Raw genomic sequence first — 25,359 nt, 5'->3', positions numbered from 1 at the left:
CAGAAGAAAATATATTATCAGACATACTGTAAAAACGTCCTTGCTCTGTTAAACATCATTCGGGAAATATTTAAAAAAGAAAAAAATAACTCAAAGGGGGGCTAATAATCCTGACGTCAACTGTATATAATATGAAATTACAAATAGCCTATCGTATATGTAACACGGCATTAAATTACTTACTGTTTATTTCTTTGCATTTTAACTTTGTAAACTATAAAATAACGTGTCTCCTCATGTTTTGTGTGTGGAACTAATGTTTTAGTCTTGAGCTGGTCAGCTGACTGACAGTTGTTCTCCCGCTCTTTTCCTCTTGCTCTGCCAGCCACGCCCACTTCTCCCTCTGCTCTGCTCCACCCCCATTTTGTAGCATTTTTTGAAAACATTCTGAGGTAGACTTGAACTGAAAGAGGAGGGTTTCATTACCCCTTTAACGAATACTTCTTAACTCTTCACGTTTCTTCATTATACCGGAAATACAGGGTGTAGCCTACTGCTATTCAACAGCGATTTCATATCTAAACAGGTATGTTGCTTGTCTTTCTCTTTTTTGGTTACAGTTAAGTGTTTTTGGTTAGCAGTTAACAGTTAACCGTTATTAACTACTAAAAGATCCCGCTATTATCAGCTTAAACTAGTAGCTGGGCAAAGCTGGTTGACCAGCTTGGCTGAGCTGGTGGAGACCTAGCTGAGCTAGTGGACCAGCTTGGCTGAGCTGGTGGACCTGCTGTTGCAGTTATTTTGATATTTGGAAACACATTATTTACATATTTCTTCATATCATTCATGTAAAACACTCTTCAGGCATTTTTGACATTGGAAAACTGCCATTTTAAATGTTTTACACACTGAAGTGACACACTGAAAAGTCTGCCTCCACTTTTACACACCTCCAACACAGAAAGAATGGCAAAGAGGCTAACCGCAGTGAGGCAAACAGGAAAAGCTGACACTGTGTCAACGCGAGAAAGAGGAAGAGTGAAAACAGAAAGATTGCAGACGTGCCAAAAGAGGAGACGTTAAGCAGCCGGGTCAACATCCGTTCAAAAGAGAGGGAGAGAGAGAGAGAGAGCAGCGGCGCTGATAGTAGATGAGCAGAAACTAAGCTACATATGCAGGTGCACAGATAAGAAAATGGGAGAGGTTCAGTGGTTAGCACTGTCGCCTCACAGCAAGAGGGCCACTGGTTAAAGTCCTTGCTGGACTAGCTGGCATTTCTGTGTGGAGTTGGCATGTTCTCCGTGAGTTGATCCGGTTTCCCACACAGTCCAAACACATGCACTATAGGGGAATTGGATGAACTAAACTGGCCGTAGTGTATGAGTGTGTGAGTGAATGTGAGAGTGTATGGGTGTTTCCCAGTGCTCAGTTGTGGCTGGAAGCATACGCTAGAATAGTTGGCAGTTCATTCCTCTACTCTTGGTGTGAGGCAACAGTGCTAACCACTGAGCCACTTTGCTGCCTACATGAATAGCATGCAAGTTTAAACTGTTTTAAACTTTGACATTGTTCATTTGTTTATGTTAACTAATGCATTTAAAAAAGCCTCAGCTTCAGCCTGCATGTTGTTGATGTTTGCCAGACTTTACTAACATGATTTATCACCAACACATTTGTAGTAGCAATTGGAAACCTTATTGTGTACCGTATGACATTATCTAATGCAAGGATGTTCAAACTCTGGACTTGAGGACCGGTGTCCTGCTGAGTTTAGCTTGCTTCAACACCAGAAAGTTTCTAGTATGTCTAGTAAGAGAGTTTGATCAGGGTTGGAGCTAAACTTTGTAGGACACTGGCCCTCCAGGATTGAGATTGGACACCCCTGATCTAATGCAACCCAGGCTCATTCTGAAAATGTACCCAGTATACATTTCTGGAGAGCGCCAAATATGTCCCAGGAGGTACTTTTTTTTTTTTTGCAGTTTTTGTTTTTGCGAATCCACCAGAGGCAGCAATGTACACGTGAGATCTCAAATTTCTTTTGCGAGTGCCATTCACATCTGCTCTTCTTCCGTAAATCCACCAGAGGCTGCTGTCGACTGACTGAATGACCGACCGACCGGCTGACCCACCCTCACCCTTCCCTAAGCCCAACCAATAGTGTTTTCAAAAGCACTGATTGACCCGCATACCCCCTTCCCTAAACCCAACCGACAGTGTTTTGAAAAGAAGAACCCTCGCAGCAGCCTGATTTTTCCCATGTTTTCAGATTTTACCACATTCTCAACCTGTTATTTACTTTTACATTTTTTTGCTATTGTTTGTCCCGCTTTCTGGAACTGTCCTTTGCTGACTCAAACCCTGTCATCATGGTCAACTCCTCTCTGTATCTCAAGTCGATACGGAGGTAAGCACTCAGCTAGTGAGCGTGAAAAAGAACAGTTTTATACCGCCTCGTAGTGTTCATTTTAAAGATACGTTTCTCTGGCTACATAATTTGCGATCTCCAGAATTGTATATGGGGTACGTTTTCAGAATGAGCCTATGTTAATAATTGCACACATGCATGCATATATAAATTGTGTGTAGTTTTGTTTCCATTAGGGCAGTAACGATACACCAAACCCACGATTCGGTTCGTATCACGATTTTTGACCCACGATTCGGTTCGTATCACGATTTTTTTTTCCGTGTGGGGTGGGGAAAAAAAAGATTTTTAAAACTATTTTTTATTAAATAACATTTGAAAAATCTTTATAAACTAAACATCAAAGAACAATATTAACTATGCAAATTATTAACAATATAAATAGCCATGTATAAAATAAATAAATAGCCAAAGCTATATCACTTCTGTTTTCTTTGTAACAAAATACTGTTGAAAAAACAAACAGAACTAAACTCCATTGTGTAGATGGTTCAAGCATGTTAAAAATTCTTTTTCAATCAAGTTCTCTTACATAGAAAAAGTAAATTAAATGGCTACTAGGGATGCTCATTTCGTTAATTTTGCTAACCGACAACCGCCGCTCATTAATCGGTTATTACCGGTTAACTGGTCAGATTACTTTTAATTTTAAATTAAACAAATTGACGTGTCTATTTTGTGTCTGACACATTAAATATTGCATTTTAAAATACTGATTTATTTTTAAATGCTAGCATATTAATAATAGAACATAACAACAGAGCATCTTCACGCACCTGCAGTGTTTAGCACAGAAGAGCAGAATAATCTAAATAAAATGAATGAAATAAATAGGACTGCCCTAAATTATTTTTACTTAAATAATTATTTTTTATTACAAAACGAAAATACTGACTGATTATTTTTAATAAGCGGCATAGGCTTTTTTTTCCAATCATATGTTTTTTTTCTTCCGTCAAATAAAAATCGCAGACTTTCTCAAATTGCTCGCTTCACGGAAAATATGCTTTTATTTAATGCCCCGCTGTTATTATTATAATCACAAAACCTTTTACATTTTAATAGAAATCATTATTTTAAAGATTATGTCCTGATATATAGCCTATGGTTTCCTCTCTCTCCCTCGCGGTTCAAGTGCGCACGCTGCGTGATGAAAAGACAGCAACAACGCGCGCATATGTAGACTTTTTGTAAACAGTTTTGTTGTTTAAATATGATATTGCATTAATCTGCGTACATGCTTTAAGCTGTAAAATAAAAAGTAAAGCCTATTTGTTGCGTTTATTACGCAGATCCAGGTCAACATCAGCGCTGGTTAAGCATCAACAGGTCTGTATCAAACAGCAATATTCTTCTTCCATTTTGCTTCTTTGGCAAATGTGTCTGTAGGCACGGGTTAACCGTTATCGTCCCGCAAATTAAGTATGCCTTGCAGTTAAACAAGGGGCGAAAACGAGGCGCACCTCACTGCCTTTATGTTGACAAGGAAAAAAGAAGAGGCGCGGTCCTCTTATGAAACGACTGAATCAGCTGGGTATCGATTGTGCAAAAGTGTTGCTGTCTGTGTTGTTACAATTGTAATATTTAATACTATTGTGATATTCAAGATTTGTATATTCATACAGCTCTGGATAACTTAAAACAGCGATTAGACCTTCAGAGCGGCATTAATGCGTCCTGAAGTAAAGCGAAACGGCTATAAACTCCAGCAAGATAGAGTGATTATATGCAGAGCCATATACCTTTATCTCTAAATAAAGTATAACTATAGAAACTGTGTTCATCTTAACTTAAAGCTTCGTCGTGTTTTCTGACCTCACGCATCGCGCACCTGTCAGTCAGCACTCTCAAAGGTTCAAACAGAAAGCACACAGCGCGGTTACAGAAAAGTTTGCGCTGTTACCTGACATCTGGTGAACGCCCATCCCTCTCTGTGCAGCCACATTAACAGTGTGAGCAAATCATCGTATATGCGCTGAAAATCCAGCCGCTTTGACAGCATTGGCAATGTTTCTGGCGTTGTCTGTTGTCAAGCGGGGTTAAGTTGGTTTTGTTTTTGATATTCCTGACACATTCAGACGGTCCCTTACTAAGAGCTCCGTGCGAGCTCTCCCGGCTAAATATTGCGAGGGCTTAAACGGAGCAGTGCTTGTAATGTCGAACGAAAAAAAAGTGTTAATTAGCTCAACTTTTGCAGGCACGCGTGACGTTATTGGAAAGGTATCACGGGGTGTGTCGCAATTCTCCCTGGACACAGGATCGTAGATATGAGTGTCGCGATTTCGATTTTATATTGTGTATCGTTACAGCCCTAGTTTCCATGTATGTGTGTGTGCATCACGTATACATAATAAATAAATCTGTCAACATTTTTAATACAAGCCATTATTTTAAAGATTGTGTCTTGAGCATTTAATTTTACCTCAGTGCTTGTGTGATTTTATTTTCTCCGTCTCACTCGCGGTGAGTTCAGATGAGGCAGTGTTTTGCTAAACTGTCCTAAGTTTGTTGTAGCACAGAAATATCAGTAAACCAATATGGGTTTTGCTGAAAGCCTGGTTATCTTACTAGCAACAAGATACAATAATGGTGTAATCAAGCTAGATGGCCACCTGCTCATCGGGAAGAAAGAGGTGGAGAATTGACAAATATTTTAAATAATTTTAAATTAGAAAAATAAAACAGATGGCAGTTCCTCATGGAGACTGCTGTCAAACCAAAACCAAAAGCAACACATAAAACGTCCAGGCCTGGTCCTCTCGCTTCCTCCACTGCTGTGTTCTTCTTTTAACATCCAGAGCTCCTCCATGAGACTCAAACAGGTGATGCGTGCAGGTGTCTCTAATTAGCACTCCTGCCTTCCACCTTGTATGCCCCCATGGCTCTCTCACTCGCTACATAGTCCCATCACCCCTTGCAGGCCAGGGACACCATGAGGCAGTTCATACTCTCTGGGGGGCTGGAACCTGGGAGACGAGAGATGGAAGAGTGAAGAGAGACAAATAGGGTTCAGTTCTCCAACCTGTTGTCATTCGGTCCTCAACCAAAGATCTGATATTGATGGGAGCCCTATGGAGGAATCTATTCCCCCGTCCCTCTTCTGATGTCCAGCAACGGCTCCTCCAGTTGGCGGAATGCTTTTGTCTTCTGCTCCATTCCCACTTGGGTGGATAGTAGCAGGCTTCGGCTTTATGGCAGATAGTGGTGACTCCCCTGGCCTTTTCTGGAATGGCTTCTGGCTCTTTATCCGCCGGTGTTGAGCCCCACAACCTCCCCATGCAAAGAGACGGCGCAAGGCAGACCACTCCTTTGCATGGTGATGCGTGCAGGTTGTCGGTAATTAGCACTTCTGCCACCCATCTTGTATACCTTCACGGCTCTCTGCCCTGCCTCATTTGCTACATACCCCATCACCCCTCACAGGCTGGGGGCACCCCGAGTTGATGCATACTCCCTGGAGAAGGGAGAACCTGAGAAACAGGGCAAGAGAAAAGGAGATAAAAGGCAGAGTGAGAGACAGAGAAAGGGGAGAGTGGGAAAAGAAAAAATAGTTAGGGGTCGGTTCTCCAAACACATTGCCATTTGGCCCTCAACCAGCTGAGAGATCTGACAACGATGTGCTGGGAGTCCAGTGGAGGAATCTATCTACCTGTCTGTCTTCTGGTTTTCAGTGACGGCTCCTCCAGCTGGTGGAATGCTTTTGTTTCCTGCTCCACTTCCACTTTGGTGGATGGTAGCAGCCTTCGGCTTCATGGCAGACCGCCTGCCTCACTTGCTAAAAATGGTATTCGAGATTTTAACAGAAATTCATATTAAGGTCTTATGAATGTCATAATGTATAGAATGCCCTAAATATTGTGGCCTATAGCCTAGTTGATGGCAAAAAAGTGAAGTTTTAATTTTATTGAAATTGTGTCATCTGTCAAATGCAGGTCAGTTCTTTACAGAAGCTTTAAACAGATGTGTTGTGGCCGCAGTAACAATGATCATTTCATTTGTAGATTTTATAGGATAGAGTTGTTTCAGTGCAGTTTGTGTACAAAGTTAAACTGTGATCAACTGAACTGAATAAAAAAAGTCTTTAAATGCTGTCACCTTTTTTTATTTCAGGCCTAATGGAGGAGACACGCCAACATGTGAAAAAGAGAGGGAAAACTCAATTACTGAAAAGAGAAGAGAAACGCTCAGATTTCTCCTGCGCTCAGTGTGGAAAGAGTCTGTCATGCAAAAAAACTCTGAATTATCACATGAGGATCCACACTGGAGAGAAACCATTCACATGTTCTCAGTGTGGGGAGAGTTTCAGATACTTAACATCCCTTAATAAACACAAGAGGACCCACACCGGAGAGACACCATTCACCTGCACTCAGTGTGGCTCGAGTCTGAATTGCAAACAGAGTCTGGAGATGCACATGAGGATCCACACTGGAGAGAAACCGTTCACATGTTCTCAGTGTGGGAAGAGTTTCAGTCAAGCCTCATCCCGTAATAGACACATGATCATCCACAATGGAGAGAAAACACACGAATGTGACCAATGTGGGAAAGCCTTTTTGAGGGCTTCAGAACTGAAGATTCACCTTAGAGTTCATACAAAGGAGAAATCCTATTCATGCTCTGCGTGTCAAAAGAGTTTTAAACACCTCTACACTTTAAGACTTCATGAGAAGACCCACACTGGAGTGAGAGAGTTCATGTGCTTTGAGTGCGAGAAGACCTTTATTACAGCTATAGCCTTGAAACTGCACAAGAGGACTCACACTGAAGAGAAACCCTATAATTGTGAACACTGTGACAAAAGATTCAGACGGTTAGATTCACTGAAAACACATGAGAGGATTCACACTGGAGAGAAACCTTATAAATGTTCACAATGCGATAAGAGATTCAGTCAGTCAGAAACCCTTAAGTTACATGAGAGGATTCACACTGGAAAGAAACCTTACAAGTGTTTACTCTGCGGGAAAAGATTCCGTCATTTGGGAAGCTTGAAGAAACATAAGAGGGTTCACACTGGAGAGAAACCGTACAAGTGTTCACACTGCGACAAAAGATTCAGTCAGTCAGAAGGCCTGAAAATACATGAAATGATTCACAATGAAGAGAAACCTTACAAGTGTTCAGACTGCGACAAGAGATTCAGACTGTTAGGAACCCTGAAAAGACATGAGCGAGTTCACACTGGAGAAAAACCTTATAAGTGTTCACAGTGCGACAAGAGATTTAATCACTTAGAAGGCCTGAAATTACACAAGAGGAATCACACTGGAGATAAACCTTACATGTGTTTCCACTGTGACAAGAGATTCAGTCATTCAGGACATTTAAAAACACATGAGATGAGCCACACTGGAGAGAAACCTTACAAGTGTGGACACTGCGACAAGAGATTCATCCGGTCAGAACATCTGAAAATACATGAGAGAATTCACACTGGAGAGAAACCTTACAAGTGTGGACACTGCGACAAGAGATTCATCCGGTCAGAACATCTGAAAATACATGAGAGAATTCACACTGGAGAGAAACCTTACAAGTGTTCACTCTGCGACAAGAGATTCAGTTGCTCAGGAAGCCTGACAACACATGAGAGGATTCACACTGGAGAGAAACCCTACAAGTGTTCCCTCTGTGACAAGACTTTCAGTCAGTCAGGACATCTGAAATCACACGAGAGATATCACACTGGAGAGACCCCAACAAGTGTTCACACTGCAGAAAGGGATTTAGGAATTTAAGACCCCTGAAGTCACATGAGAGGATTCACACTAGTGATGTGCAATACCACTGGTTTACTATTCAATCTGACACCAAGTAAAATAAAGGCGAGTATCGGGGATACCGATACTTTGCCCAAAAATTACTGTTTGGTAAATTAAAGGGCCATGAAACCCCCTCGTTTCAGCAGGGTGTTTTCACACTTCTACTTTGGAAAAAGTCAGAAAAGTGGGCGTGTCCAGCTCTGTTTAGGGGGGAGTGTCGAAGGAAGAAAAGTGGGATGGTGTGGGAGTGTCTATTTGGGCACGCGCGAGTTTCAGAGTCAAAATATACACACACACACACACACACACACACACACACACACACACACACACAGGAGAAAGTGATGGTGTTTAACCTACATGGACATCTGTAGTCGAATTATTTGCCAAATTATTAAATGTTGGACTTTAACTGCAGTTTGGCTCTTTCATTCAAGGAATTCATTCATGTCCCTCGCGACAAACGAGATATTTGATTCGAGGAACTGCTCTAAGCGTGTATTTTTCATGCAATGTTTGATACCGCACGGCGAATGAGAGAAAAAAAACAGCATTTCCCGGAAACTTACATGCACTCGGCAGGTAGATTCAGAAAGCCGCGTGTGTTATTCCGGTCACAAAATGCGGCGAAAATCCTACACGAGGTTAAAGTTTGGTTGTGGTGCTAACATGTTTACACTTGGTGCAATAGTTAACTTAGTTCGATACGAACAAACTGAATAAACAAAGAGCGCTGGTCGCTCACTTACCAAATCTGTAGAGACAGGACAATCACCAGCAACTAGAGCCGCGTCTTTATTAAGAGAAGACTACAAGCGAATCCGGATCTCAGCGTTTGCAGATGAGAACAGCTCTCAGGTAAACAATAATCCTCCTTAGACACGTAAGTTATTGTTGTCGAGCGTCGCGTACACTGTTAATCCACACATGAGTCTGAGCTCTCACAGAGAGAAAATGAAAACGAAACTTAACTGCAGCAAACTATAAAAGCAACACTTCACGCTTGTTTTGCCAACACAACGTGGCGTCTCTGTCGTCTAAACACTATGACACTAATGAATATTAATGAAGTTGCACAATAGAGCGCGCTGATTGGTTTGAACCAAGCCTTACTCATGCATTAATGCATCACACTGTAAGAAGTAATAAGACTCACTCTGGCACAGACGCCCAGTCTGCACGCTGGAATACACGCTATTATGTCGTGACTGTGACGCAGCTTCAAAAATTCGTTTCAAACCGGAAGTACAAATTTGAAATAACTTGAAATAACGCAAAAACAACCAATTTACACTTTTTAGTGAAATATAGGTGTCTAATAGTGTTTTTAGCAGTGTGGGACACATATACGACTGTTAACAGCTCAAAGAAATGTGTTTTGGTGTTTCGTGACCCTTTAAAGTAGCAAGTAGTGTACTAAAAAGTGTAATTTCATACTAATACTGAACACGAGGCATATTACAGGTTATTCTTGTATATTGATGAAGAATTATCATACAAAAAAGAGCCAACTTACATATTTATTGAAAGCATTCGAGCATGAATGTCTTAAAACTTCTGCCCGAACATCCTAACAAAAAATAAACATTCACACTTTTTGGTGTAGTGACATGTTAATCCGGACCCCTTGAAGATTTCTGAACCATTGTTTTATCATTGTCACATTTTCTCCCTCTGTACCTGGATAGTTTCTGCCTGCTACACCTAAGGACTCTGAAAGTGATGTCTGTCTCGCCCTAGTAGCACCTGCCTCTCGTTTCTTCCTCTTCTGACCGCCTAGTCAGGGTGTTGTCATATTCTGTCTTGTGATTTATATGTAGATGTTTGATTATGTTTGTGGTATTACCACAGTACCTCACTGTTGTGTTACACGTGTCACAAACCGCATTGTTTGAGTTCATGGAAGTGAACAGGGCCGGAGTGGGACTCTTTTTCAGCCCTGGAGTTTCAAGCCTCAGACCGGCCCACCTCAGTTCACCACTGACTATATTAAAATAAGGTTATTTCCAATTCAGTTTCTAATTACACTATCACGTCTTTTTTTGAGAAAACAGCTCTTTTAGAACTTCAAACGTTCAACAACCCTTACAGCATTATATGTCTTAACAATAAAAATGAAAAAAAAAAATTTGTTATTCAGACAAGGACCGAACCCAGGTTGGCTGCGTCATAATCTAACGTACAAACCACTGTACCACAACAGCTGTACGTTTAATGGTGACTTATATCATCATTAACCTGGATCCTGCTCACGAGGCTACGAGAAAATAGATAAAAAGAGCAGAGCTTCGGTAAAATAATGAATAAGAAGGCTGTGGTCAAGTAAATAAATAAATTATTTTTAAAAAGTGTGACTGCTAAGAGCGACAGATTCTGGAACTAGGGACACCGGCCCTCGCGGCCAAAAAACGGACTGGCCCACCGGGAATTCTCCCGGTCCTCCCGATTAGCCAATCCGGGCCTGGAAGTGAAGTAGCTCCACACATAGCTTCGCTTGCGGCCACCCATATCCAATAACAGCATGACTGAAGAACATGTGCCAGGCTAGTGGACTGAGTGCCTAGCTAGCGTGCTCTGAAGTTGTACAGTGCCAAATTACGCACATGACTTACCAGGCGGAAGAACAAGTAGTTCCGACTAAGTTGGCATTATTCAGACAAACTAGAATAATTGTGGTTACTTAACACTGTATTTCTGTTTCCAATAAACTACATATTTGCTCCAAATTACTGAAATATCGATATTTTGATAAGATAATCGATTCTAGAACATACAAAGCTGGTATCGGAGATATTGATATTTTAGTAATGATCCGCACATCACTAATTCACACTGAAGACAATAGAATCACAGCTGACTATTATCTTGAGTGTTATTATAGAGGTCAATGACGTTTCTGGGCAGAGATTTGCTTGGTATGCAGCTTAGCTTAGCTTCGATTTTGACTAGCTGAATGCAAACTTGATTGTGCCATGTGCAGATTTCTATTCCTTAAAACATCACAGTCATCTGCATCACCTGGCATCTGGAAGTGGAGCAGATGTGCTGAGGAGACACACATTACCTGAACTCAAATCGTGAGTTATCTGCTTCATATCATGTTTAACAGCAGTATGCAGACCTTGCTGATGTATTTGTGCATGTATAGAAAGTGTGTTTGTGTTGTTCTTATTTAGATCTGATTTATATCATGAGTGGGATGTGCCAAATGTAAGTTTACAACATTGTTTAATCTCCACAGCATTAATAGTTTTGCTATGCTAAAAACTATTATTTAGAAAGAAAAATGTAGCAAGTTTAAGTTATCACTCACATCAATTGATTAAAAACATGAAATTATGAATAAAATTCTACAAATAAATACACACATGTAAAGTTAGACCAGAAGTTTACACACACTAAAAAAAGGAACATAACCATTATTTTTAAATGTCTGATGGTAAATCATACTAAATGTTTACTATTTTAGGTCTGTTAGGATTACCTAAATGATTTACATTAAAGTGTATAACTTTGGATGTTTTGGGTATCCTTTCACTAGCTTCTCACAATAGTTTGCAGGAATTTTGGGCCATTCCTCCTGACAGAATTGGATTTAGATTTGCTCGCACAAGCTTTTTCAACTCTGCCCACAAATTTTCTATAGGATTGAGATCAGGGCTTTGTGATGGCCACTCAAAAACATTCACTCTGTTGTCTATAAAGCACATTTTGACTAATTTGGCAGTGTGCCTAGGGTCATGGTCTGTTTGGAAGACCCATTTGTGGCCAAGTTTAAATTTCCTGGCTGATGTCTTGAGATGTTGCTTCAGTATTTCTACATACTGTTCTTTCTTCATGATACCATCTATGCTGTGAAGTGGACCAGTCCCTCCAGCAGCAAAACAGCCCCACAACATAATGCTTTGTCCTCCAAATGTAACTCTGGTCATTATGGCCGAACAGTTCAATCTTAGGCCCCGTTTACACTAGTGCGTTTTAGTTTGAAAACGCATCAGTTTTGCTACGGTTACGCCAACCGTCCACACTACGCCGGAGTTCTCGAGCGCTGAAAACGCTGGAGAGGCCGTTTTCATTCTGAAACGCTGCTGCTCCGTCTCAGTGTGGATGATGGAAAACGGAGACATCTGAAAACGGAGGCGGGGCTGCGGACATTCGCCTCTCTGATTGGGGCTTTTCCTCAATATTAAGTAGCCTAACACACACAGTTCAGTCCTGCATTCTCTCCTTGTAAGTTCAGACTTCGCAAGTTTGATCAAGGCTGCAGTCTCTTCTTTTCAGTTTGATATGGAAAAGCAGACTATACCGAGGACACAGGTAAATCTTTAAAGGGAACAGTGTACTTTATTACTTCATTCACATCACCTGGCTACGTTGTTTCACTTTCTCAACAATAAAATGTAAACATGATTTAGGAACTGCCTATTATGCAGAAATGTTGAGGCGTCGTGCTGCATGAGCGTCATCTTCACTGTGTGGATATTTATAACAAAACGGAGCCGATAACAACTGCCTCCTTTCAATTTCAGTGAAAATACGAAACACACCCTCTCTTTTGCTGAATATCAGTTTTAATAATCGATAATGGCCATTATAAAAGTATAACATACAATAAGTTTATACATTATAGGAAATAAAGGCAAGCGATCAGTCAATATGCAGAATAGGCTACGTGGTTACATTAATCATTAACTTATCTTTGCGCTCAGCCAAAACACGTTACCTGAGAAAAAGTAATAGATTCCAATGACCAAAGTCAGGGAATATGTCGTTAGATAAAGACAACAAGATGAATGAAATATCCCGTTTAATAAATATAGTGAGATTTGATCCAGCGGGAGATGCTTGATGAGAAGTCCGACTAGCAAAGTTCTCATCTGGGTAGATGGGCTGCAGCGCTTGCCCGAGAGTGTCTGTGTGGTCACGTGATGTGCGTTTTCAGCTTTTTGGTGTGGACGGAGAGCGGTTCAGAAACGCTGGGTAAAACGCAGGTGTGGACGCGGATCGTTTTCATTCTAAAACGCCGTTTTAAATCTAAAACGCACTAGTGTAAACGGGGCCTTAGCTCCATCAAACCACAGGACATGTCTCCAGAAATTAGTCTTTTTCCAGCGTAATTTAGCAAATTGTAATCTTGTAATTTTTTTGTTGATTCTGGCTTGTTGATTTTCCCATGTTGTCACACAAGGAAGCAGTGTGTTTGAGGTTTTCCTTAAATACTATTCTGCAGTCGTGCCTCCAATTAACTCAAATGTTGTCAATTAGCCAATCAGAAACCTCCAAAACCTTGACATCATCATCTGAGCTTTTTCAGAGGCAGAATAATCTTATTGTCTGAAAACTTGACTTTCAAGAAAAGTTATAACAATTTCTCCAAAAAATCTCTCTCATTATTCTCCTATTAAGCACAACAGAAACACATTTGATAATCCTAACTTACCTTAAAGAAAAAATGTTTATACACATTAACATCTGACTTTTTAATGGTTATGTGCCTTTTACAGTGTATGTAAACTTCTGCTTTTAAGTGTGTGTGTGTGTGTGTGTGTGTGTGTGTGTGTGTGTGTGTGTGTGTGTGTGTATACTTCTTTCAAAATATCTTCTTTTGTGAAGACAAAAGAAAGAAGGGATCCCTTGATAGTGAGTAAGTGATCAGTAAACTTTCATTATTGGTTGAACTACCCCTTTAATATTGATTGATTTCGCTTTCTTTATTCGTTTTACTGAAACCGGTTTAATACTTGGCGCCCTTTATAACCGCTATAAGTTGCTGTCGCAGTTATTGTCCTCTAGATGGCAGTAGTACACGGCATATAAATATACATACATTTATAGCGGATGCATTGGAGTAAAAGCTCAGAACAACATGAAACTCGGGTTCAGATGCTCAAGCTCAGTGCTGAAGGCATAAGGAAGCTACATGGTTTTAATAATTAATCTCCCGGGTGTTTATTTAACGAATACTACAACTCTTCGCGTTTTTTCATTGTAACGTTTTCAATTTCCCAACCAATACAACCGGAGGAACAGGGCTTAACGTTAGCCAACAGTTATTTCAACAGCGGTTTCATATCTAACGTTAAACAGGTATGTTGCTTGTTTTTTTTTCTTTTTCCTTTTTTATGGTTTTAGAGCTGTGTACATGTTGTCATTTTTGGTTTCCACAACTTCGTTTAAAGGTTTGTTTTTGGTTAACCGTTTCACTAACACTAGTGATGGCTTCATGAAGCTTTTTGCGTCAGTTAAGATCTAATAATAACAGCTGCGAAAATTATACACACAGATTAATCTCTTTGTATTTATTTATTTGTTTTATTGAGGTAAGTTAATTATTGTTTACCTGTTTAATAAACCTATTGGCTTGAAATCGAGGCTATCAACGTGTAAATACAATATGTAACCAAGTAAAACTATTGAGGTAAAGTTGGTTTTATATTCACACATTTAGACTTTCTCCTTAATAATATAATTTCAGTAAAATATGAGCAATTCCAAGGTTATGGATGTGACATTTGCAGGAAAAAATCAAAACATAAATTCGCAGACAGTATACATTAACATTATATTGAAGCTTTTGTTCATATTTCCCAGAATAACTGATCACAGAGTTATGGGACCAGAAAAATATCAATCTGTAAAAATGTTTTGTACTTTATATGTGGAAAATAAACATTATGGATGTGACAAAAAAAAGTCTGCGGGTTTACAGAATACAACATACTTTGTAGAAAATCTGTGAATTAAACTGCACAACCCAAAAGAAACAATGATAATCAAAATGAGAAGAGTTGGCTCTCTATAAAACAAAAATTATTGATTTTATTTAATATTTTCACATTTATGAGGGAAAAGTGTTGTTTTGGATGTGACTGATGTGAAATTGTCAAATGTGTGACTTAAATCAAATAGAATAGTTTGAAAACATTTACAGATTGTTGAGTATTTCTAAAGTACTGCAAAATACCCCCAAAAAAAACAACCCAGAAACGGTTTCCGTATTTTGGTGAAAACTTTTTTTTCATGGCAAGGTTGACATTTGCACGGAATTGCTCATATTCATTGTAAGTTCTAATTAGTGAAATCATATTAGTGGCCAATGACTATCTAAGTACAACATTGTTCAGTCAATTGAATAGTGCTAATGTTTGTTTTGAAGTCGTACAGCGAAATATACAGTGAAAGCGATGGTTCTTTTTTCTCAAAAAGTAGACCTTTTTGGAGTTGTTTGCCTCATTTTCTACTTAAATATTTAATAATAATTATTATTAAATACTGCATTTAGTGACATTTTAAGCACTTCTTTTAGCTGGATATGCTTGTTGGGTGGTTATCATAACCACACGTTTGATGTACCAAAAATATTTCCTAAAGAATAAATATGAATGAGCAATTCCATGCAAATGTCAACCACACCATGAAAAAAAAGTTTTCACCAAAATATGGAAAACGTTTCAAGTTTCTTGTGCAAGCAATTATTTTACAGTATTTTAGAAATACTCAATGTCGTTGTCAATGTTTTTAAACGATTAAATTTAATTTACCAAAGTCACACAAGTGGCAATTTCACATCGGTTACATCCATAATGACTAAAAAATGCATAAATATTAAATAAAATAACATCAATCATTTTTGTTCTGTAGTAAGTGCCTCTTATCCTTTTGATTATCATTATTTATTTTGAGTTGTGCAATTTAATTCACAGAATTTCCACAAAGTATGTTGTAGACTGTAAACTTTTTAGGTCACATCCATAACTGATGTTTATTTTCTTAATTTAAAGTACAAAATATGTTTACAGATTGATATTTTTCTGGTTCCATAACTCTGTGGTCAGTTGTTCTGGAAAATTTAAACAGATGTTTCAATATAATGTTAGCATATACCTTCTCCGTGAATGTATATAGGGTTTTTACTGCAAATGTCTCATCCATAACACTGGAATTGGTCCTAAACAAAATTTTGCACTTTAACCAACAGTAAACCTACACATAGGCCTAATAATATTAGTGTTGTTTTACCATATTTGAGAATTAACAATAATAATAGGCTAAACATATTAACCTTTATTTTACGTTTACGGAATTGTGAGAAAATCGTGAACTCGATTCTAAGCAAAAAAAAAAACAAATAAAAATCGTGATTCACATTTTAGCCAGAATCGTGCAGCAGCCCTACTGCAAATGTCACATCCATAACATTGGAATTGCTCCAATAATTACTTATTTTTAAAAAACACATTTTTTAACATCGTAAGAAAAAAAAAGATTCTGTCAAAGTTTTAAATTAAAATAAAATGTATCTATTGTTATGTATTAGGCAAATCACAAACTGGCCAGCACACTCAAATTTCTTCAGTCAGAATTTGACCCTTTGAATAATAAAAATTAATACATTCATTCATTTTCTTTTTGGCTTTGTCCCTTTATTAATCCTGGGTCACTACAGCAGAATGAACCGCCTGAAACAACAATAATAATAATGATAATAATAATAATGTAGAGCGTGATGGTTTTTCTAGCCTCTCTTGTGCTCAAAAAAGTACATTAGCCCAATTATATAAATTCAGTTTTACTACAGGCTGCTTTTATTGTTCTTTTTTTGTTTTGTTTCAAGAATAAGGTCCAGGATTTAGATAAAACGTTACTTGTAAAACGTTTTCTCTATTTAAAAACAATACAGTAGGTCAATAGTGAAAGATGACTTTACACAAAAATAATGTGATATCAAAATTAGTCAAAACTGTAGCAATAGTGTATGAAGCAAGATTTATCCTGGACAATAAATCAATGTATTATATAACACACTTATGTTGCCATATACGAGTTATTGTGTTGAAATTTGGGGGAATACATATAAATCTAATTTACGATCTTTAGGTACAATTCGGAAAAAAGTCATTCGAAAATGTGGGTATTTGGAGCATACAAAATACTCAAGTTCAATGATTTAGTTAAATTTAAAACAGCACAAGGTTTAAAACTAGGAATAAAATACTTCCGAAATGCATACAAAATTTTTTGAAGAAAGACAAGGGGATATAATCTGAGAGAAGAACAAAAATGTTGTGTGAAATCATGGAACAGTCTAGATCAGACTCTCAAACAGTTTCAGGATATTAATCAATTTAAAAAGTTTAATAAATTATAATATTATTAAAAATTATGAATTTTATTAAAGGAATATAATGATGAAGGTGATTGAAAAAGGATAAAATGAGAAAGGTATGATGAAATGAATGGCTTTTTGCAGTACTATGTATTTTTTTTTTTTTGGGTCTATGTTATAAAATGTAAATGTATAAATGGAATCAAACATATGTCAAAAATGCCAAAAGGATGTTTCATGCAGAGCTCAAATGTCTCATGTAAAAATAAGAGATAAGTAAAAGAAGTAATAAGTTTAATAAGTAAAATAGACGAATGATGTGTGTAGTAATGGGGTGTGAAAATAATCATCCCGCTCCATTTTCGACTGAAAATTATTTTTTGTTGAAGAATTTGTATGATATTTCTGTTTGAAAATAAGAAAAAAAATATCAAATCAAATTAAAACTTATGTCAGATTCTTGCACAGCTGGATGTTCGACTCATGAAAAATAATTGTTTGCTTTGGTCTTATCTGAAGTCACACGAAGCGACAGTCAACAGAGGATTCCACTTGATCTTATGGCATTTTCAATGCGTCATTTTCACAACTTATGATGGCATAAAAGTAAAAATAGGGCAAATGAGCTCATGTATGGGACAAATTCTGGTTCTGTGTCAGTGAGGGGTGGGTCTTTCAAACCACCTGAAGCCCCCCTGGCTAGGGGCCTGTACAGTATATTTTCAGTCTGAAAATTCAAAGTACCATGGTAAAAAAAAAAATATAGGGAGCTGTTGCTGAATAAATAAACATGAAATTCTATCAAGTTCAGTTTACTTAAAGGTTTTAAAAACAAATTGCGTATTTTTTGCAATATAAACTTACAAGGAAATCTGAAGTTACATTATTAGCCCCTCTGTTTATTTGTTTCCCCAATTTCTGTTTAACGGAGAGCAGATTTTTCTCAGCACATTTCAAAACATAATAGTTTTAATAACTCATTTCTAATAACTGATTTATTTTATCTTTGCCATGATGACAGTAAATAATATTTTACTAGATATTCTTCAAAACACTTCTATACCGCGTATAGTCTACAGAACAAACCATCAATATGTTCTATCGGCAAAAAATAGCCTAAAGGGGCTAATAATTTTGTTCTTAAAATGGTGTTAAAAAATTAAAAACTGCTTTTAATTTAGCCAAAACAAATAAGACTTTCTCCAGAAGAAAAAATATTATCAGGCATACTGTGAAAATTTCCTTGCTCAATTAAACATAATTTTGGAAATATTTAAAAGAGAAAATAAAAATCAAAGGGGGGCTAATAATTCTGACTTCAACTGTAAGTCAGTTATTGCCTTAAAGTAAGAAACCTAAAGCTTCCAAAGTAAACTAACTAGCAAAAATCAAGTTACTTTAATATAAATTCAAGTTCACATACTCTTGAATATTTACTTACCTTACTTACGGTTTTACACTAAGATTATTCTATTAACTCTATTTAGCTAGTACTGTTATTCCATGTTCAGTTAACATCTTAAATGCTAGTCTCAACATTGTTTTAATCCACCGTTTTAAGTAATGTCAACTAAAGAAACTACATGCAATCGGTTGATCACATACACGGTTAACGTTAGGCCAATTAATAATCTGTTCAAAGAATGGTCAAAGCGAAAGCAATCGGTGCTGGAGCTCGTAAAAGCAGCAAGACTGCCGGGTGCATGAGCATAATGTTTTGTGTAGTCTATTTGAAAGAGAACCGATCACACTAGTTGCGTTTCCAGGGACAGTTGCTTCACGCAAGGAAACGGGAGCGCGCACCACATCAGCTGTTGCCACGAGTGATCATCCTTTCATTCGGTATTCACCTGCTTTCTTTTGCTCACGCGGACACAATTATTTTTTTAATTTGTTGCTTCTCGATACTAAGATCGCATTTGCACGGATATTGGGTCATCCTTATTGTTGAATTCTGCTTTTAGGAAAACTACAATTTGAAAAGTATTTTTAGCCAGCCAAAGTGGCTAGTGATGGTGGCTGTCTAACCCGCCACAGCTAAAATCTTCCAGCATTTTGCGGGTGTTAATGACTAGCCCTGATTGTATTTATTAATGGTGCCTTTCTAGATACCTAAGGTTGCCTTGCAACAAACATGCCAATAACGATCAAAGAAACGTTAGGTAAGGGTTTAGCTATATTTCAAAAGAAGGTAATGATTCGCACTCAATTGCTTCCTCAGAGGAAGGCTTTGTGCCGAAACGTCTGTTTGTCTGTTATCACCCGTAAAATGTAAGAAAAAGTAAAAATAAAAACAGTACGAAGCAATTGAGTGCGAATCATTACCTTCTTTTGAATAATAGTAACGATAAGATTAACGCACCAAACCAAAGAAGTAACTAAAAAAAAACGCAAGCGCACAGGACAAACTTCAGTAACTCAGCACAAGGGTTTAGCTATACCCTTGTGGTGGTGCTGCTGTTGCCTTTGCTGCTGACAGAATTAACATCTCTCTCTCATTCTCTATGCATCTGTTTTCCGCCATCAGCTTGTCTGATCTCTGTTATCATTTTGTTTGTACACTTTGTAGGATAGAGTTGTTTCAGTGCAGTTTGTGTGCAAGTTCAATCAGAGATCGAAGTCTTTAAATGCTGTCGCCTTCTTTATTTCAGGCCTAATGAAGGAGACACGCCAACATGTGAAAAAGAGAGGGAAAACTCTAATCAAAGAAAAAAAGCCACTGAAGAAAACAGAGAAACGCTCAGATTTCACCTGCGCTCAGTGTGGAAAGAGTCTGTCATGCAAAAAAACTCTGAATTATCACATGAGGATCCACACTGGAGAGAAACCATTCACATGTTCTGAGTGTGGGGAGAGTTTCAGATACTTATTTTCTCTTAATAAACACAAGAGGACCCACACCGGAGAGACACCATTCACCTGCACTCAGTGTGGCTTGAGTCTGAATTGCAAACAGAGTCTGGAGATGCACATGAGGATCCACACTGGAGAGAAACCGTTCACATGTTCTCAATGTGGGAAGAGTTTCAGTCAAGCCTCAACCCGTAATAGACACATGATCATCCACAATGGAGAGAAAACGCACGAATGTGACCAATGTGGGAAAGCCTTTTTGAGGGCTTCAGAACTGAAGATTCACCTTAGAGTTCATACAAAGGAGAAATCCTATTCATGCTCTGTGTGTCAAAAGAGTTTTAAACACCTCCACACTTTAAGACTTCATGAGAAGACCCACACTGGAGTGAGAGAGTTCATGTGCTTTGAGTGCGAGAAGACCTTTATTACAGCTATAGCCTTAAAACTGCACAAGAAGACTCACACTGAAGAGAAACCTTACACGTGTCAACACTGTGACAAGAGATTCAAACTGCCAAACACCTTGAAAGCGCATGAGAGAATTCACACTGGAGAGAAACCGTACATGTGTTCACACTGTGATAAGAGATTCAGTCAGTTAAGTTCACTGAAATCACATGAGAAGATTCACACTGGAGAGAAACCTTACAAGTGTTTGCAGTGTGGAAAGAGATTCAGTCGGTCAGTAAGCTTGAAAAATCATGAGAAGGTTCACACTGGAGAAAAACCTCACAAGTGTTTGCAGTGTGGAAAGAGATTTAGTTGGTTGGTAAGCTTGAAATTGCATGAGAAAGTTCACACTGGAGAAAAACCTCACAAATGTTTACTCTGTGGAAAGAGATTCAGACGATTAGGAAGCCTGAAAATACACAAGAGGATTCACACTGGAGAGAAACCGTTCAAGTGTTCACACTGCGACAAGAGATTCAGTCACTTAGAAAGCCTGAAATTACATGAGAGGATTCACACTGGAGAGAGACCTTACATGTGTTTCCAGTGCAAGAAGACATTCGGTAGGTTAGGACAACTGAAAAGACATGAGAGGATTCACACCGGAGAGAAACCATACAAGTGCTCACACTGCGACAAGAGATTCAGTCGATCAGAAAACCTGAAAAAACACGAGAGGATTCACACCGGAGAGAAACCTTACATGTGTTTCCAGTGCAACAAGAGATTCAGCCAGGCATGGCATCTGAAAAAACATGAGGCGATTCACACTGGAGAGAAACCTAACTAGTGTTCACATTGCAACAAGAGCTTCAATCAGTTACAAACTCTGCAAAATGGAGAGAAAGCGTTCACATGTGATCAGCATCTGAAGAGTTTCACCTCCACAACTTCAAACATTGGGTTAAATTAGGCTCTCCAGTCTCCGTGTTCAGTTCATTTCTTCCACTGTATCTGTTCACCTCCGGAAACGGAACCAACCCATTCCAGATCAAATCGACAGATTGGCTGGTTCTGCACACACCTCACAAATTCAAAGTGACAACATCCCAAACTTTATTTGACATTTTTTAAGAAGGATCAGAGCTTAGGTCCTGCTCAGCTCATAAATTCCTCTCACAAAGAACAAACCACAACCATGCAAGCAGAAACAGTTTCAAGACATCTTCTATCGATGGGGGAAAACATGTACAAGCTACACTACAAAAGCACAAATGGCACCATCTTTAAGCCAGGAGTACACACAGTGCGATTTCTGCTGTTGAACAAGCTTATATATGATTTCTTACCACGGCAGAAGTCCATGGATATCATTGACGCTCATACGGTCATGTCTCGTAACGCATGAATGGAACTTTAGAGCAGAGCTGAACAGTTAAAAGTTTGGTTATATGAGCCGATCCGTCAATCTATCTGGAGTTTAATCATATGTCAAAGAAGGAGGAGTTCCAGACACCCACACCAATTATGTGATTGACATGGACCAATGGCAGCCCAAATGTGTTTAGGAGCCAAAACAATCTCGACCAAAAAGTTATGAGCTGTTTCAAACTGGTGAAACCGTCTCAAAGCAATTTCATTAAGCATGACATCATTTCAGTTCGTTCTTCCATTTCCGTTTAAGCAATTTCTTTTACAGGCAATACAACAAATATTATTTAATGTGTTCCTCATGATTTTTAGTGTTTTTAGGGATTTTTTTTGGTTCTTGCAACACATTTAAAAAAAAAAAAAGTTGGAACAGTAAAGCATTTATCAATTTGTAATGTTTCTATTCCTTTTAACAACACTTAAAATACATTTAGGGACTGAAGACACCAAGTGATGAAGTGTTTCAGCTGTAATTTTGTCCTATTTTTCCTGCAAACAAGTCTTAAGGTGGGCTACGGTACAGGGTCTTCATTGTAACATTTTGCTCTTCAAAATGCGCCACACATTCTCTATTAGAAACTGGTCGGGACTGCAGGTAGGCCAGTCAAGTATCTGAAACCTCTTCCTCTGCAGCCAAGACTTTGTAATGTGTGCAGAATGTAGTTCCCTGAAAAAGAAGGCAGCATATTGCTCCAAAATCTCCATGTACTTTTCAGCACTAATAGTGCCATCACAGAAGTGCAGGTTACCTTTGCCAAGGGCACTGACAAAACCCCATACAATGACAGACCCTGGCTTTTGGACTTGCTGGTAACAGTCTGGATGATCATTTTCTTCTTTGGGTCAGAGTCCACAGCATACATTTCTCCCAAAAAAATACCTAAAAATACTGATTCTTCAGACCACAGTACATGTTTCCACTGTGTGATTGTGCATCCCAGATGCCTCCGAGCCAAGAGAAGTTGACTGCGCTTCTGGACACTGTTAACATAGGGCTTCCTTTTGGCCCAGTACAGTTTTGACTGGCATTTGTGCATGTACCTACATATTGTGGTACTTGACAACGGTTTGCCGCAGTAGTCCCGAGTCCATGTGGTGATCTCGCTTATAGATGAATGAGGATTCTTGATGCAGTGCAGCCTGAGGGATCGAAGATTGCAGTTGTTTAGCTCAGGCTTGCACCCTTTACGTACTGAAATTCCTCCAGATTTCTTAAATCTTTTAATGATGTTCTGCACTGTTGAAGGTGAAATATCCAAATTTCCTCTTCTCTTTCTTTTGAGGAACATTGTTTTTTAACATTTCAATCATTTTCTCAGGTATTTGTTGTCAAACTGGTGATCCTCTGTCCATCTTTGCTCTTAAAGGACTAGACCTCTCTTGAATGCCGTTTTTGTACCAAATCATAATTACAATCACCTGTTGACATCACCTATTTTAAATCACATCAATATTTAACCAATTTACCTGATTACCAGCCCTAAGTTCCTCCTGTTCCAACTTTTTTTGAAATGTGTTGCAAGAACCAAAATTGTAATATGTGTTTATGAAAAAGAAATCATGAAGAACACATTAAATTATGTTTGTTGTATTGCCTGCAATGAAATACAAGTCAACGTAATTTTAGAAATCGCAAATTTTTTATCTGCCTCACTATACTGTCTCAACCTTTTCTGATTTGGGGTTATACATAACATGTCTTAGTCATGTTTAGTGAGCTAATTGCGTTTTCTAGTGGACAATCAGAGCTCTTATCTTACTATTATCGCTCTTATTATTTGAGCCCTTTATTTAGAAAAGCCTTAAGGGCATCATACACAGGATGCATCGCTCGGCAACGAGTCATGCATTTGAAAATTCTAAACAAAGGTTTCTATCAGGGTACACACACTGGCGCCGCAAGTCAGCGGCTGTTTGCGGTGCCCAGCTTTGACTCGGGAGACTCTTTATATTACTGCCGCCCCAAAGAGCGCTATCTGATTTGTTTCATTTTAAATAGCGTGCAAATTTGCGCGTCTGGTGTGCGATACTTCTAACTGTCATGTGCGGACCGTGTCGTGACGCATCCGATGTGCGACCTGCATTAGGGGCTGTTCACATATCTTTGCATACGCAAGTTCGTTATTTCTAATAGAGGTGTGCTGCTTGCAGATTCCAGGCGCACCTAGTTAAAAGCATCGCCACTTTTCAAAATTCCAATGGTGCACTGCAAGCCATGTGACAAGAACGACCAATCAGATTCATACTTTGAATGCAATATACACATTTCAATAGATTAATTACCTCAGTCAAACACAGAAAACCCAAACATCACAGTGCTTTTACATTTTCTCCATGAATAAATCTTGTTTTATAATCCTCTGAGATAACGGTTGATGGTCGCAAATCGCTTTTCACACGCTTTTAGATGTGATATGTGAGCGGCCCCTTGGCCTTTTTTCTTTATTTTTATTTTTAGGAGTGATCAATTATATAAAATTAAGAGATTTAAATGTCATGTTATGCTTATCTTTTGCTTTATTATTATTTAGTGAAATATTTAATCCTGGTGCATTTGTGAGAGTTTTCTACAGTGTAATGGATTAATTTTATCAGTTATCAATGAATGGTAAAATTTAGGAAATTGTGGAGCAGGAAATTATATTACTATTACTTTTCTCTACTTATGAAACTTTGTGCGTGCCTTTTTATACAGAATTGCTTTGTAGCACAAGTTTATTATAGTAGCTCCATATTCTGTTGTAAATGTGTTTTTCAATTTGGCTTGTGTGGAAATTACTGCTGTTAACCAACCTAAATGTAACCTCATTTCTATCATTGGTAGAATAAATTTGGTACTAAATGTTTGCTATTTTAGGTTAGTTAGAATTACCTAAATGATTTGCTAAATGTCAGAATAATACGAGAATTTTATTAGTTCCTAGACAGTCGAAAGTTTAAACACATTTCCTTGGTATTTTTTTTAGCTTTGCTATAAAACTATATAACTTTGGTCAAATGTTTTGGGTATCCTTCCACAAGCTTCTTAAAATAGTTTGAAGGAATTTAGGCCCATTCCTCCTGAAAAGATTGATGTAACTGAGTCAGATTTGTAGTCTGTCTTACTTGCACAAGCTTTTTCAACTGTCCCCCAAATTTTCTATAGGATTGAGATCAGGGCTTTGTGATGGCCACTCGAAGACATTCAGTCTGTTGTCCCCAAAGCACATTTTAACTAATTTAAGCACAATTAGTATGCTTAAGGTCATGGTCTGTTTGGAAGAGCCATTTGTGGCCAAGTTGTAATTTCCTGGCTGATGTCTTGAGATGTTGCTTCAGTATTTCTACATCATGTTCTTTCTTCATGATGCCATCTATGCTGTGAAGTGGACCAGTCCCTCCTGCAGCAAAACAGCCCCACAACATGATGCTGCCGCCCCCATACTTCACAATTGGGATGGTGT

At 38.4% G+C, this 25,359-nt stretch overlaps 1 protein-coding gene and 1 long non-coding RNA gene across 2 annotated transcripts; one reads left to right on the top strand and one right to left on the bottom strand.

Annotated features, from left to right (window-relative positions):
• Positions 1-384: 384 nt before the first annotated feature.
• On the top strand, positions 385-21,591 carry LOC100002283 (uncharacterized). The gene is given in 4 exon segments (XM_087243607.2): positions 385-526; positions 6,479-8,068; positions 8,071-8,186; positions 19,809-21,591. Coding segments are annotated over 3 exon segments (3,351 nt in total). The 5' UTR covers positions 385-526; positions 6,479-6,483; the 3' UTR covers positions 21,459-21,591.
• On the bottom strand, positions 11,072-16,247 carry LOC147845485 (uncharacterized). Its single transcript, XR_015480371.1, has 2 exons — positions 15,958-16,247; positions 11,072-14,729 (listed from the first exon to the last, which is right to left on the bottom strand). It is a non-coding gene; the product is annotated as an uncharacterized LOC147845485 (long non-coding RNA).
• Positions 21,592-25,359: the final 3,768 nt, after the last annotated feature.

Source organism: Danio rerio, chromosome 3 (genome assembly GCF_052040795.2).
Source record: "Danio rerio strain M-AB ecotype USA chromosome 3, GRCz13ab, whole genome shotgun sequence".
Lineage (NCBI taxonomy): Eukaryota > Metazoa > Chordata > Actinopteri > Cypriniformes > Danionidae > Danio > Danio rerio.
Note: the sequence above shows the minus strand (reverse complement) of the source record. Positions and strands in the feature narration are given on the sequence as shown.